General features: G+C 42.6%; 1 protein-coding gene across 2 annotated transcripts in view; it reads right to left on the reverse strand.

The window, feature by feature from the left end:
• Positions 1 to 16,190, reverse strand: part of RASGRF1 (Ras protein specific guanine nucleotide releasing factor 1) — a 194,477-nt gene that overhangs the window by 50,157 nt on the left and 128,130 nt on the right. For both annotated transcript variants that reach the window (XM_072982190.2, XM_072982189.2), the window contains exons 10-12: positions 11,164 to 11,324; positions 5,279 to 5,342; positions 974 to 1,110 (exon numbers count right to left, since the gene is read on the reverse strand). In XM_072982190.2, the coding sequence (XP_072838291.2) occupies positions 974 to 1,110; positions 5,279 to 5,342; positions 11,164 to 11,324 (362 nt within the window). The remainder of the gene's footprint in view (positions 1 to 973; positions 1,111 to 5,278; positions 5,343 to 11,163; positions 11,325 to 16,190) is intronic.

Raw genomic sequence — 16,190 nt, forward strand, 5'->3', positions numbered from 1 at the left:
GATGAGAAGCCACACAAAGATCCATGTATTTATGTTTTGGAATGATCTTATATATAAGGGGCAACTCCTGGTTGATTTTAAATTTCCTCATCCTTCCAGGACTATGCTACTTAGAGTGTGACTTACACCATCAAATACATGGAATTTCCTCTGGCTAAAAAAAAATGGATAATTTTTTTAAAAAAACTGATCACATGGCGCAAAGGCCCACTTGAATCAGTCCGTCTCTTTTTGCTCCCGACATGGAGTTTTTTCTCTGCTACTGGAGACTTCTAGTTTTGTCAAGCCAGAATAATTTGATAGGATTTTTCCCGGTGTGATCAGCTGTTTCCTTCTGAAAAAGCACAAGAGGGATATAACTGTGATGATGAAGGCAGTTGGGGCACCATCTTTAGGGACTGCAGGAACTCCCAGTCCCAGATCTGTCCCCCAAGTGCCCCCCCCTTTTTATTTATTTGAATAAATGAATCATTGCACTGACACACTAGTTTAGTGTTAAGTTATCTCCACATACATACAAAAATAAAAATAAAAATTCTGCTATGAAATAGAAATATGGAAGACTACTTATGTTTCCATGGTATGTGCTTATAATTCTGTGTATTTGTGAAGAGCTTTTGAACGCCGCTGCCTTTTCTCTGATGCTGTGCAACTCTTTAAAATTTCAAGCAATATCACAGTGAACCATAAAAGGATTGGGAAAGGCAGGCAGGCAGGCAGGGGGATGGTGGGCTGAAATGCATATTGCATTGAGGAGGGTGTGTGGCTACTGGCTCCAAAGCCCCTCTGTGATCACTGAAAACGAACTGAACTGTAAGATAGGCTGTGAATCAAAGCACAGTCAGGGCAGTTGCAGCCTTAAAATAATCTTCGGTTGGCCTGTAAATTGCAAAGATTGAAAGGCCATTAAAGATTCTTGCACCTAATGTCTCCAATCTTTTATGTAGATTTTGGTGACTCCCTTCCTCCTTACCTGGCTGATGTCACTGGTCCACGCTGCCTTTTCTTGTCTGGATGATGCCACAAGGATAACTGTGTAGGACGGACCATCTTTTGGTTCCACCACAATCTTGAAGTCAAGATGGTCTATGTCTTGCCCAGATCCTTTTACTTTATAATTGAAGAGTGACAGGGGAGATGTGGGGGGGGGGGAGGTACAAATTTCAAATAGGGTTGCAGGGGAGGAAAGAAGAACAAAACAACAAGAAATTGCATTTGGGGCTGTTAGTACAGCAGCTGGGATGAAAAGCATAAAAGTGTGCTGGACAACGGGCCTCTCCCGTTGCAGAGATTTTCCTGTTTGGAACACCTGCGATTTTCAAGTACAGTAGAGGCAGGCGGTCTCCAGAGGTTCTGGGGCCACAGGAGCTCAGCTCTGCCCCCTGGAGGGCCACACCAGGGTCCACGACCCCCACCACTAATACTTGCTCCTACAAAAAATGGTCTTGTTTTTCTTTACAGAAAACTTAGGGATGGGTGAGGGACCCTGGGTGTGGTGAGGAGCCCTAAATACATGGCAAAATGACTCCCATTCCCCCTAGAGGGCACAAAAGGGCAAACTGACGCCAGTTATTTAAAAGCAACCCACATATTGGGCAATGCGGACTATACTGAGGAGCCCCAACGATGCTGAAAAGCTGCACGTAGACTCTAGGGGTGCCCCATCTGTATCTGCATGAAATGTTCATCTGCAACTTTAGACAATAACCAAAATCCTGCGGCTTAGGGTAGTAAATGGGCTAATTAAAGCACACCTATTGAACCAACCCCGCCTTTAAATTCCATGGATTCAAATGGGCCCACTCTAACTGCAGTTTGAACAGGCCCAGTGAATTGGTTCCAAACTGCTCTGCTGCCGAGGTAGCTACTGGCAGTGCTCCCTTTTGCCACAGTTGTCCTCTCTTTTATATCTGGGGGCTATAAGAAGACAAATGCACTGACTTAGGGCTCGGTCACACTGCTGGTTTGTATCAATTTCTACTTTGATGTATTTTAAATTAATTTACAGTAATGTGGTTTTTGTATCACTGTACAATTCACTTTGAAAATTAATACTCGGATATAAAGTAGGGCCAATAAAACTGCTTCAAGAAACTACACATGAAATTTTAAACCATTTCATTAATCAGCATATTGGCAGGCCATGTTTTCCATGTTCTTTGTATTCCCTGGGTTTTCAGGCATCGATTGAAATGTCTACATTTCTTTCTCTCTTTTAAAGATAAATTTTAAGTGGCAGGTCACTACAGTGATGCAGTGCTAAAGTTAAAAAAAATTGGAAGCAGTTTGCAACCTGAGACTGCTGACAAAAGAAGTATTAAAAAATTAAAAACCTCCTGCTGCCCTCTTTAAAAAATCAAGTTCACCCATGTGTTGTGTGCCCAGGAATTTATAAATGGATTTAAATATCACTAAAAACAATTTAACTGAGGTTCTTATGGCCAGCGTGACCTAGCCCTTACTCAGTAAAACAAGACTGCATGAGAAGCACATAGTAGGGAACACAGTGGCTGAGACAGAAGTGCTACATAAGCAGCAATTTGAAAATTGTGTGGGTCAAATGGGAGAACTAGAAAAAGAAATAGACATGATGATTGATGATGGGCTTGACGGGGGAAGGGTTTTCCACAGTGGTTATGTGTGAGTGAAAGACCAAAGGCATGGGAATCTGACATAGATGAAAATGTTAGCAGAAAACACTTAAAGCTTAATTAACTGTTACTAAGCCCCAAAATCGAATTCAGTTAGGTTTAAGTAGGAAATACCAATTGTTTAATCAGTTACATTGATACTAAATTGTTCTTTACATTGGGTTACTACAATAAAAGCTTGACTAGACAAAACTAAAAAGATCCCACCCATTATTTTAATCCTCTCCCCATCCATGCTTTAAGCTTTGGAGAAAAGCTGTATGAATTTCTGAAAAAGCCATTTCCCACCCACCCCGCCAAAACCCTTCTCTTTCTTACACAGTCATCTCCTCACCCGTTCCCTTAACTTAGTGATTCCCAGGTGGATGCCAGCAATAGTCCCAAGGAATCAATATGTGGTGCCTTGCTTAACGATGTTAATTTGTTCCAGCAAAATCGCTGTAGAGTGAAAACGTTGTAAAGCGAAAATAAAAAAACCATTGAAAGCATTAAAACCCAGTTAATGCGTTCCAATGGGCTAAAAACTCACTGTCCAGTGAAGATCCCCCATACGGCGGCCATTTTCGGTGCCTGTATAGCGAGGAATCCGTCCCTAAGCACAGCAGGGAGCCATTTTGAGCACTCGGCAGCTATTTTGAAAACCCAACGATCAGATGTTTTGATTGTCGTAATGCAAAGAATTGGTTCCCGAAGCAGGGAACCGATCTTCGCAAAGCGAAAAAACCCCATTTAGACTATCGTTGTAAAGCCAATTCGTCGTAATGCAGGGCAATTGTTAAACGGGGCACGGCTGTATGCAGTTTCTTGGGACAGAGGAAGAGTCTCTCTGTGGTGTCTAGTGCAGAACACAAGAGGACTACCATTTTGATGCAAAAAAAAAAAAAAAATACCCAAAGAGGGAAAAAAGACAGTTGCCCCCTTCCAAGCTATTCTTATCTCTTGGTTTAAAATGCTTTAACCTTGCTCGTATAAAGCTATTTGCATAATGAAAGCTACCTGGTTTTCATTAATGCATTTAAGGTTTTACACTCTGCATACAGTATATGCCAAGGCACAATCATCACTGTTTAACAAGGCTTTCTCCCAGGAACACTCCCAGGAACACTATGGTGCATAGTGCAAACTATGCTGATTTACTAAAAAATTCCTACCATCTTTGTGCTCCTGTGTTTTGGCTTCTTTGTTTATTAGTTACATATAGCATTTGTCTTTTTGCCAAATATTTTCTATATTTTCTATAAACATTTTTAATTTAGTAAAATAGATATTTTCAGATATATTTTGTGTGGTGGGAGGAAGACAGTGATTAAAAAACTGTTAAACTGCAGTCCAGCATCTGTTTATCTGGGAGTAAACTGCACTACATCTCATAGGACATACTTTTGAGAAGACATTCGCTGAATTGCACTGTCCATGGAAACTGTCACAAAAATGTCTGCATTAGTTTGCACTACAATGCGCCATCACTGCAATGCAATATCCACCTACAGTACTTGGAAGTAAGTCCCAATGAATTCAGTGCAACTTACTTCTGAGTAGGCATATACAGGATAGTGTTCAGATGATTTTCATCTCCACTTAATCTATAAAGATATAATTTAAAAATGGAAGGAGCATCCCCCTGATTAATCACCTAGATGGGAACACAATGGTTGCTAAAAGTATATTTGTGCATATTCTGTTCTCAAAGACAACATTTCTAGGGAAAAGGAATAAGTTTTTTTTTTAAATCTCCCCTCTCTTGCCAGCTATGGGATCAAGCCTGGAAAATCAAAACAACTACTAGCAGAAAGAGACATGCTGCATGTTTTAATTGAAATAACATCAACTGTGGGTCTTGATGGCAATTTTAATTGTACTATAATCGTTTTATCTTTTATTGTATTTTAATTGAGTTTTATTTGTTGTAAGCCGCCCAGAGACCTTTTGGTAGAGTGGGCAGCATATAAGTTAAATAAATAAATAAATAAATAAATAAATAAATAAATAAATAAATAAATAAATAAATAAATAAATAAAGTATGATGGAAACTACCATTGCATGGGAAGGAATGGCTGGGGGCTACTCTGAATTCAAAGCGAGGACTCACAGGTACCTCTTAGGGATTTCATCTGCCCACCATGGGCTACAATCCATATAACCCTGATCCATTGATAAATTCTGAGTCCACTGCTCTCACTCACAGGAAACTTCCTATGTGTACCAAAGCAGGGACTAGAGCTGGAATACACAGGACTTCCTCCTCTACTGCTTCCTCCTCCTCCCTCTTCTGGGAGACAAACTGTTTAGGAGGCAGAGGGGAGAGATTCCACCTGCAACCTTTGCATCTCAGACTTTGTCACCTGCAGCAAAGAGATCAGGTGGGGTGGATAACAAGGGCAGATTGCAGCAAAAGGAACTTTACAGCCATCGGTGCTGCTGCTCAAGTCCTTCTTCAGCAGGGTGAGGTAACATAAGTAGGGATGAGTTCAAGTTTCAACATATTTGTACCAGTTAGTACATAATATAAATAAAATTTAGGCTGAGGCATCTCCCATTACCCAAAAAAAACCCAGTTGACTCTATTTTTCATGCTGACCCAGGGACTCTGCTTGTATGCTTTGCTTCAGCTCTCAAGAGTACATACCGTCCTCATCTGTGCTCTCGGCATCTTCCACCAAGGTGCAGTCAATGAGTGAGATTACACCATTCTGAAAGAGACAAGAAAGTCTGCAGTAAAAACTAGAGTGTCCATGCATTTGCTTTGGAATGTTTTGGTCACCCCTGCCACTTTCTCACTCCGTTCCCTCCTGCCAGTCTTCTTTCTCTTCCTGGACAAAGAGAAGGGTTCTGAATCCTTGGTCAGTTTACATATGTCTATCATGTACATATTCAAGCTGCTGTAAGCTTCTAAAACCTACCGTTGAAGGCTGTTACAACTGAAAGAAAATTATAATTTCTGAAATGAACACAGGATATCATCAGGTCTTTTACCGATACTATGTAAATAATAGGCTTGTGCACACAATTCAGCCAAGTTGTGACACAGATTGCATCAGATGGTTTTGGCTCTGAGTCATTCTGCCATGCTCCAAAGCGCTCCTTTGGGATTTGGAAGGCCTACAATGCTAAACGGTTAAACCAATGTTAGATCTAAAAAGAATGTTTTCTAACCAATTTACCATATAAACCAGTACATGGCAGAACGACTACTTCCAATCAAGATTGCCCATCTTTCTGGTACTTTTCAGGCAGTATGGCTGAGGATGTTAACCCCAAGGGAGGCACAAAGGAAGAGAGCAAGAAAGCAGACCTTCTCAGCAGTGGTCCCTTGGCTTTTGAACAAATTGCCACCTGAAATCAGCCTCGTGCCCTCCCTGGCAATTTTAAAGACATCATTAAAAACTGTTTCTGAATTACAGCATTTTGATCTGATGCAGGTTATTTATTGAAGTGCAAGATTAGGAGAAAATCTGTGTGAATGTGTTTGTAAACTTTGGAAGCTTCTTCAGAAATATTTGCTTAGTACTTGCTTGGATGAGTAGTGCAATGTTTCAACCTAACAAGAAAGAAGTCCGGTTGCCACGACTCAACTTCCAGATAACCTCACCTGGATGACTGAGAATCTTCACAGATAAGCATGCTCCATTCTTCACACGATAGCCCTTCAAATATTTCAGGACAGCTCTCAATATGCCTCTTGGTCTTCTCTTCCCCAACTAAATATAACCCAACAATCCTTCACAGGGCTTGATTTCCTGCACTACTAGTTGCGTAACATTGGAAGATACTTTAGTGACAGAACAGAAGGATCAAAGGGCATGGAGGTAATATAATCTCTGAGGCGGTCTCTATTGTCTTCCTTACTTTTGTTGGAGAAAAATATCTGATAGAGACAGGCTTGTCCTCTGTGACAGGGCCAGAGACCTCTTGTGATGCCATGGTGCCAACTGCAATGGTTGCAAGTCAGGAAACAGAGGTAAATTACCCCAAATGGGATAAAAGTGAAAATCCTGGGGGTAATGAGCAGAGTGCTACCCCCTCCCTCCCACCCCCACCCTCTGCAGCCAAAACTCAAATTGTAAGCCACCTCTCCCTGTTACTTCCTGGTTGCAGCAGGCACTTGTAAATCCTCCGTTAGTTCAGAGAACAGAGATAAGCTCGATTGGTTGCAGCTGTGGATTAGCCCCAGGCAATCAATCAATCAGGGACTTCTGAATGACTGCTTCCTCCGGAAATGACTGCAAAGAAGCAGCAGGAGGGAAAGGATCAAGGAGCAAGCAAGGGAAGGAGGAAAGAAAGGTGCGAGAGACCAAGGACTTCATCAAGCTTATTTAAATGTATGTAGAAATGGAAGGAGGAAATGGAGGGAGGGAGGAAATGGAGGGTGGGTGGGTGGATGGATGTGTGTGTGTGTGAGGGAGAGAGACAGTGAGAGAGACTGACTCAAAACTATGAAAAAGAACAAGCAAGAAAAAGAGAAACCTTGAACTAAGGGAGGGGGGAGGTGGCTTTTTAAGGTGCTGTCTAGGTTTATCATTGCTTTCCTTCCAAGAAGCAGGCATCTTTGAATTTCGTGGCTGCTGTCACCCTCTGCAGTGATCATAGAGCCCAAGAAATAAAAGCTGTCACTGCCTCCATATCTGCCCCTTCTATTTGCCAGGAGGTGATGGAACCAATGGCCATGATCTTAGTTTTTTTGATGTTGAGCTTCAGACCATTTTTCTGTACTCTCCTCTTTCACCCTCATTAAGAGGTTCTTTAATTCCTCCTCACTTTCTGCCATGCTTTGGCGTAGTCAATGAAGCAGAAGTAGATGTTTTTATGGAACTCTCAGGCTTTCTCCATAATCCAGCACATGTTAGCAATTTGGTCTCTAGTTCCTCTGCCCCTTTGGAATCCAGCTTGTATTTCTGGGAGTTCTCGGTCCACATACTGCTGAAGCCTACTTTGGAGGATTTTGAGCACAACCTTGCTAGAGAGGGAAATGAGTGCAATTGTACAGTAGTTGGAGCATTCTCTGGCACCGCCCTTCTTTGGGATTGGGATGTAGACTGATCTTTTCCAATCCTCTGGCCACTGCTGAATTTTCCCATGATGATGATAAAAAAATAGCGCAATGGTCCTTTGATTTTGGGCTGTGGCACCAAGGTGGGTGGCATGGCCTTTAGCCTGGTTTGTTCCTTTTTGCACACCACACAAAGAATGATTAAAGTGGTAGGGAAAGACACCTCCACAATTCTGTGTTGGCTGTCTCTAGCAAGCATGTCATTAGTAGCACCACTCTGGTAGCCACTGATGATGATTAAATCCTCTGTGAGCTAGCAAAAATGTAATGCAACTTGCTAGGCATGTTGGAAACCTTACTACTCCCTATACCACACCATGGCTTGAGTGCAATGTGTTCCAGCAAAAACAGTGGACATCTTTATCAAATTTGGGGCATCCTGCTAGTTCGGTACACAGCCTGTGTAGATTCAATTATATTTTAAATTCAAATAATGTATGATTTCCTTCCCTTCGAATCAGGGTGGTAATGTCGGCGTATATAAATTTTTTGGGGGGTGAAAGGTAAAATAGTTCCCTGACCCTGCCCTAAATGGTCAATTTGTTCATGAATTATACCCTTGGGGGCAGCAAGGTGCTTCCTTCCTCCTCTGCTATATATAATTGCTAGACTCTTCTAGTATAATATCAGAGAAGCAGGAAGTTGCTCCAGGGGAAGCAGGTAGAATTCTGCCTTCAATTACACGTATGAGCACAGGACATGGCAACATCTTAGCCTCTGGCCCATCCCTCTGCCAAGCACTGCTGCTGCTGCCGTCTTCCAGGAAAGGACGTTTGGGCCACTCTTGGGCAGAGTGGATCTCTCATCGACTTTTGTCCCTTCTCCTACTTTTCCTCTCTGCATATCTGTCCACCTGCCTAGCAAACTCTGCTTCCGCCTCTCACGCCTGTGGATCTGCATCATTCTCAGTCAAAAAGGGTCTCTACCAAGGCTGCCTTTTGGTCTCCACTCTGCTGTCCTGCTGGATTGCCAGCCTGTTTCTCTAGGTACCTGCCCACAGCTGCCTTCCAAACTTGTGCTATAGCCAAGGAGGCTCAACATTGCAAGCAAGGGTTGATCGTCTGCTCTGCTGGACCCTCTTCACCTTTTCTTACTTGCCAACCCATCCATTTCACTGCCGGTTGCCTCTGCCCTATGGCAGTTGCCTAGTTCTTAGTCAGAGCCTGCCACCTAAGCTCTCGGTGTCATACATCATCTCCAACAACTCTGTGCAGACTAGATATGGGATCTTCGTATACCACTATCTCAGCCCCAGGGGGCCAGGAAGCCCAGTCCTGCCTTCCTAAACCAACATGTACACTTATGGGTCGCCACACGGTGTGGGTGGCTGGCATCCTGCTCATCGCGCCAATCCCAGACATAGCCTGGCTGCTGCTTCTCTGCGCTGCTGGCCACTCAACAGCTGAGTGGGGAGACCCGTCATCCTGATCCCTGTCTGGAGTGGTGAGCAGTGCAGGAAGGCAGAGAAGCACCAACCAGGCTACGTCCAGGATTGGTGCGACAAGCAGGATGCCTGCTGCACAACGACCCATAAGTGGATGGGTTGACTCAGGGAGCCCGGACTGGACTTCCCAGCCAACTGGATCTGGGGTATTTGTATATGAATGGAAACATTCCATCTCTCGTGTGGACCATAAGTAACTGGCTGCCTGCCCCACCATTCATTCTCCGCCATGGAAACTTCATTGCTGTATCTCTTTGTAGGATTTCTGTGGGAAGGTTTGCATGAACACCACCACCGAATATTCCTCACCCTTACTGAAACTATCTGATCAACAATTGTACTTTTATGTGTACTTTTAAGCAGCAATGTTTCTTCTAAGGGCCACAGCTTCACTATTAAGGGCATAAGCACACTTCCCTGGGTAACTCTGAAATAGGGGGGAAGGATTTTCTCCTTCTACCTCATAAAGACAAGCAGAGCCACTTCCTTCTGTATCTCCTTGTGTGGAGAAAGAACGAGGCCCTTCTTCCACCTCCGTGCTTGCCGTAATGACCCAAGGAGCAAAAACCATCCGAAGACAGAAGCTCCCCTCTCTTCCTGCTTGCTGGCCTGTCTGCCTCTGCCGTGTCCTGCATCCTGAAGCTTCTTGCTCTGTGCTGTCAAGTTGCTTCCAAGGAATGGCAACCCCGGCAAGGCTTTGAGAAATGTGAGGTGTTCAAGAAGAGGCTTACTACTATCATCCCCCAGTGAGTTTCCACGGGCAAGTGGGAGTGTGAACCCAGGTCAGTCAAAATCGCAAAACGGTTACGAATTTGGACCTGGGTGGAATAAAAATCTATTTCCGATTGCTTGGAAAATGGAAGTAAACCATCTGTATCCCTGGGGCACTTAGAGACCCCCATGATATCTGGGCGTCTTCCTGCAGAGTTCCTTAGCCCGAGATGCAGCCTCAAGGGCAACACTACCAAATCAACAGGTTCGCAAGCTAAAGCAGGTTCTTCAATCCTTGAGTCAATCAGTGTCGAGCAATCCTTTCCTCACCTCTTTTCCTGAAGAAAACGATCCAGGAACAAACAAGGGAAGCAGGAGGGGAGGGAAACAGAAGTCCAGAGAATCCAATAAATTATAGGGACAGATAACACTGAGAAGAAACAGACGGCATGGGGGTAGTGTTTGGATGATAAAAGGTTCGTAAATTGAGGATAGGTTGTTTAGAACTCCTTTAACTCCTTTAAATTACCGGCTTTTAAGGAGAAGAAAGACTGCGGCTTCTCTATGCAGCCGCCATCTTCCCCCCTCTTCCTAATAATGAAGGACTGATTAAGTTGGGGGGACAAAGACAGATATGTCGTGAACCCAGATCTTCTAAGTTGCAGTTCAGCTACCTGCCTCAAATGTGACAAGACTAAACCTGACTTTATGATCCATCAAGTCTCCACAGGCATATTTGTAAGAAACAAACAAACAAACAAACATTGTAGCAATGCTAGACTAGACCCAAAGTTTCTTTAGTCCAGCGCCTTGTGCCCCAATCCAAGTCTACAGGAAAAGTGGTAATTTGGATTTCTAAATCTCACTTCGGATTCAGGGTTCAGACCAAATTGGGACACAATCAGATTCACCAAACTGAGGCCAATGCACAGTCCTAACAAACAATCTCTCGTTTCGTTATGTGCTGTCAAGCTGGAACTGACTTACAGCAAGAGCACTAAGGCTTTCAAAGAAAGTGAGATATTCAAGGAGTGGTTTTACCAGTTCCACTCACCCAGTGAGTTTCTTGAGTTCTGTTACTCTCCTACACCACATTGGATGTCAACCATTCCTTAGGGCTTACTCAGATGGGCATTGGTCTCGCTGTTTGATGGGTGGCAGGGGAAGGGTTGGTTCACTCTTTCTTCTGGTGATCAGACAACATAATCACCAGAGTGAAGCAATCCATCCCCAGAGTGCAAGTTCTGGGGATGTAGCCCCTTCCCTGTCCCTCCCTCCACAGGTTGGCTTAGTTCCCTGTTCTGCTCACCTTTGTCAGGTGCAGCTTCCCACCAGAGCCTCTGGTGCAAATGATGAGGTGCTTGGAGAACAGAAAGCACTGCCTCTCACCCTCCTTCCTCAAGGAAAGGGAGCCCAAGCGTCCTCGTGTGATCTTCCCCTTCTCAGACATCGGCACTTGGATGAGGGAGCCTAGTGGGAGAAGAGACAGGTAGAAAGTTGGAAGATTTGGGGTTAATTGGGCTGCATATGCTATGCTTCAAAGACAGGCAAGTAAACATACAAAAGGGAAGCATGTGGCAGTCAAATTAGTCCTGCTCCTAGTCCAGCCCTGCAGTTCTGTATTCAAGGGACAGCTTGAAGTCATACATATGAAGAGACTGAAGCCACCATGAGGGATGCCTAGGAATGTCTGGATTGACAGAAGAATTTTCCATGTTGGAACAGACCCAAAGTTTCTCTAATTCAGCATTTTGTTCCCAGAAGGCTAACTAGATCGATCACTGCTATTCAAGAGACACTAGAGACCCTCTGTCCGGCAGCGTTACCAACATCTTAAGATAGTTATCCCTAATCTTCCCATCTGCAGAACTCTACCCAGCCACAAGGACTGGTGATCACTGCACACAAAAACACCCATCAATCACAATGACAGATCATCTCCCCCCTTATCACAACAATGCACCCATAACAAAAAACACCCGGATCACCATAATCACCCAATCTCCTGAAAACAACAAAAAGCTGATCCCACAGCTACAAATACTCAACCATCTCACACACCACACCAGAACACATGCAGAGTTCTAACTCCTGTCCTCTGAAGATGCTGGCCACAGAGACTGGAGAAGCATTAGGAAGAGAAACCAGAACACGGCCAAACAGCCCAAAAAACCTACAACAACCATTGGATCCTAGCAGTGAAAGCCTTCGAGAATATGCTTGAACAATAGTTTACTACAATCATCTCAAAACATTTCCAGCTGAGCAAGATCACTGTTATCATAACAATCTTGCCAGTAGAACTTGCTTTGCAAATGCTAACCAAGCTTAAATGAAGAATGCAGATATTATATTTGCACTCTTTAAAATCATAATGTTCTGATTTTTCAGGTTTTGAGGAGTCCAGAGCTTTCATGTGAATGGCCTTTATTCCTTCAAGCTCTGTAAAATTTAAGCCATAACAATAAAATTATAAGCATAGTGGCACCTTGTTGTATTTCAAGTTAGAAAACTCATGGAATTACAAAAAATGCAAGAATAATACAATTTCCTATTGAAAAGTTATTCTTGGATCTCTAAATTTTTGGACCTTGAAATCCTGCAGAAATGTTTGTTTAAAATTAGAAGAGAAGGGTAAACAACTGAATGAATTATAAATAGAAGATAAGACACATACAGAGGCAATTTAGACATTCACGAATTCATCACATCATCACAACTCCACACCATTTGGGCACCAGACATCAAAGATAATCAAAGATCATGTAACAGCAGCTTAATTTTCAGACACTGTACAGTGGGGTCTCTACTTAAGAACGTCTCTACTTAAGAACAATCCTACTTAAGAACAGCTCCATTTGCTAAATTTTGCTTCTACTTGAGAACAGAAATCCAAGATAAGAACAGGAAAAAAAACCTTTCCTGCTCTTTTTTTAACCTTAGGTCATCTTAGGTTAAAAAAATTCTCCCCCTAGTGGTACAGTAGGTATTAACCAGCATTGCATTAGTTCCTATGGGAACTAATGCTTCAATGTACGAACACACCTCTACATAACAAAAAAACAGCCAGAACGGATTAATTGGTTTTCAGTCCATTCCTATGGGAAATTTTGCTTCAACTTAAGAACACCATTCCAAAACCGATTAAGTTCTTAAGTAGAGGTTCCACTGTAGTTTCTATGGACGGAAAAGAGCAGATACGGATTAAATAGTTTTCAATGCATTCCTATGGGAAATGCAGATTCAACATACTGTAAGAACTTTTCAACTTGAGAACCACCTTCCAATACGGATTAAGTTCTTAAGTACAGACCCCACTGTACCAACAACAATCGTCAGGGATTTATCTCTATTGATTGAAATCGGCCTGGCTGGGTAAGCATTTGCAATGATTTTTCTGTGTGGGTTCATAATAAACCTAGAGGCTAAGGAAATTAATTTTCTTTAACATATTTTTGTTTTTAAGGATTTCAATATTTTTAGAGATGTATTTCCAGCTTTTAAATATGTCTTCTTAGGCTCTTGAATTTTTAGAACGTAATTTAACTAGTCTCAGTGTTTTTTTGACTCTTAGAATATATTTCACTATATTTTGGATTTAAGTCTGATTTAAAAATTAAGCCTAGAACTTAATTTTTATTTTTGGATTATTTCTTATTTGCAACTTTTCATAGTTGTAAGACATTTGTGTGGCATTTTATTTTAAAGCAATTATGCCTACAGTTTTCCTAACTGTAAGAATGTTTTCACTACATGTTAACTTGTTACTTTTTGAAGTATCTTTATAGAACATAGAAGCAATGCAGACAAATAAAACTTGTAGAATTAGTTGCCTGGAGTCACTGCAACAATAAATTGACTTATATTTTGATACTCACATGAATTCTGATATGATTATAAATGATTGTTTGGTTTCATTCTGGAATTAACCCTTTTTGAGGATAAATACCAGCTGTGACAAACACAGCCTTCTGATTTTCCCCTAGAGGTCTATAAATTTTTATTGGATCTTAGGGAAAGGTTCCGGGCTCAGATTTTCTGACATGATAGGTCTGTTGTGGCACTGCTTTTGTCAGTGATCAGATGATGCAATTGCTAGAGTGAACCAACACATCTCCAAAGCTTTCCTGCCCAAACCTTTGTGGGTTTCTGTCAGGGGCAACTCTTTTAAAGGTGTGGGTAGGATTGCTCTGTTTTGGTTCATTTCCAGGACATGTGATTCCTGGGACTGAACCAAAGCAAAGCTTTCTGCTTTTATATCCCAGCTGGTTTCTGTTTCCCAAAATCTTTAGGATCTTAAACAGACAGCTTAGCCACTTAATGATAGTGGGAAATTGGGAAATTAAAAACTTCTTTCCTCTAATCCTCTGGGTTTTTTTAAAAAGTTTTTTTAAAACCCTGACAAGCTGTACCTTTTAGGGGGAGAAATGAAGGCTTTTTCTCACACTCAGAAGATGGCAAGAGGAAACGGGGGGGGGGGGGTGATTTTTCTTTTTTATTTTCTTAAGGGAGAAAAGAAATGGGTCAAATAGGGTTACTTGAGATACATATGTCTTGTGGATGCAAAGATTGCACCAAATGGCATCCCAGAACTCCACCTTAAAAACTTTAAAGGTAAAGGTTCCCCTTGATATTTAGTCCAGTTGTGTCCGACTCTAGGGGGCAGTGTTCGTCCCCATCTCCAAGTCGTAGAGCCAGCGTTTGTCCGAAGACAGTTTCTGTGGTCACGTGGCCAGCGCGACTAGACACGGAATGCTATTACCTTTCCACTGAGGTGGTACCTATTTATCTACTCGCATTTTTACATGCTTTTGAACTGCTAGGTTGTCAGGAGCTGGGACAAGCAACGGGAGCTCACTCTGTTGCATGGATTCCATCTTACGGCTGCTTGGTCTTCTGACCTTGCAGCACAGAGGCTTCTGCAGTTTAATCTGTAGTGCCACCACGTCCCATTTAACAACCTTAAGTGATTTTAATTAGCCTGCACCACCCCACTCCAAATGAGCCTTCTAGCTAAGCCCTATCACTTGCACGTATTCCATTGAGAACCAAACTAAAACAGTGGTTTCCAACCTTGGGTAACTCAGGTTCTTTTAGATTGCAACTCCCAGAAGCCTTCACCACTAGCTTTACTACTGGGGGTTTCTGGGAGTTGCAGTCCATGAACACCTGGGTTACTCAAGGTCCGGAGCTACAGAGCCAAAATATATTATGTAGCATGTTTTTAAAACAGGGGCTCCATCTAGTGGTGCCAGCTTTGTCACAGCTTGTGCATATTTGTCATAGCAGATCGAGTTCCTCAACTACAGGGGAATCAGTATTTCTGTTTCATTATTTTGTGTGACTGCATAGAAGTCAATTTCTCATTATAATCATTAACACCACAACGTATTACATTGTTCTGCACCAGAGAATCTAGGAAGAGAAACTGATTATCATCTCCCTCACCTAATATTTTATACCATGGGTCTCCGAACTACAGCCTGCAGGACAAATCCGGCTTGCTTTGCCTTTTTATCCGTCCAGTGCATGCATTCATGAGCACGTGCAGGCAGGCATGTGCGTGTGTGCTGTGTGTCTGACTGCATGCCAATGTGCTTGTGTGCACGCGCATTCCTTCGGCCCTCAAAAATGTGGCCCTCACGGTGAAAAGTTTGGACAGCCCTGCTTTATGCAAATAATGTATATTCTTGATTTTCCCGCAAATTAAGCTGGAAAATACCAAGACAATGTGTGCATTATTTAGATTGTTATGCAGTACAAGAAACAGTCCATCCAGATCCCCTCTATGCATCTTTAATGATTCATCTTTGGAAGATAAATACAGCCCTGATTCGCAAGTCTCATTTCTGAGGCATGGGACTCAGAAGAGCCCCTTCTCCAAGAAGGAAAACAGATTGACCAGCCTTACTTCAAGTTTGCCACTAAGACCCTTAGGTCCTTGTTGCTTTGCCACATCTCAGCCATCGTCTTTGAATGTGGAGAACCCATTTGAATAAACAGAACAGCTGAAGATACAGGCTGGATTGGTATGTGATGAAAATATGTTCACCCCAAAACAATAAGGTTCTTGCTTTCAGTGGATGCATCTGATGGCCTGTACTTGGCCTCTGGACAATGCTCTGAGTGATAAGGTGTAAAAGTCTTTAATTACAAGAAAACACCTGTAGGAACAGCATCTGTTTTCTAGCTGCCAGGATTGTATCTCATGGCTAGCTTTCTTTCTGTCATTTGGATAGGCTTCAGACCTTGCTTTTGGTGCTGACTTGCTAGTTTCTCTCTTCCTTTTTTCCATCTGCTGAAAAGGGACACTACACTGTAAACATTCAAGGGGAA

The sequence above is a fragment of the Pogona vitticeps genome, chromosome 12, assembly GCF_051106095.1.
Source record: "Pogona vitticeps strain Pit_001003342236 chromosome 12, PviZW2.1, whole genome shotgun sequence".
Classification (NCBI taxonomy): domain Eukaryota; kingdom Metazoa; phylum Chordata; class Lepidosauria; order Squamata; family Agamidae; genus Pogona; species Pogona vitticeps.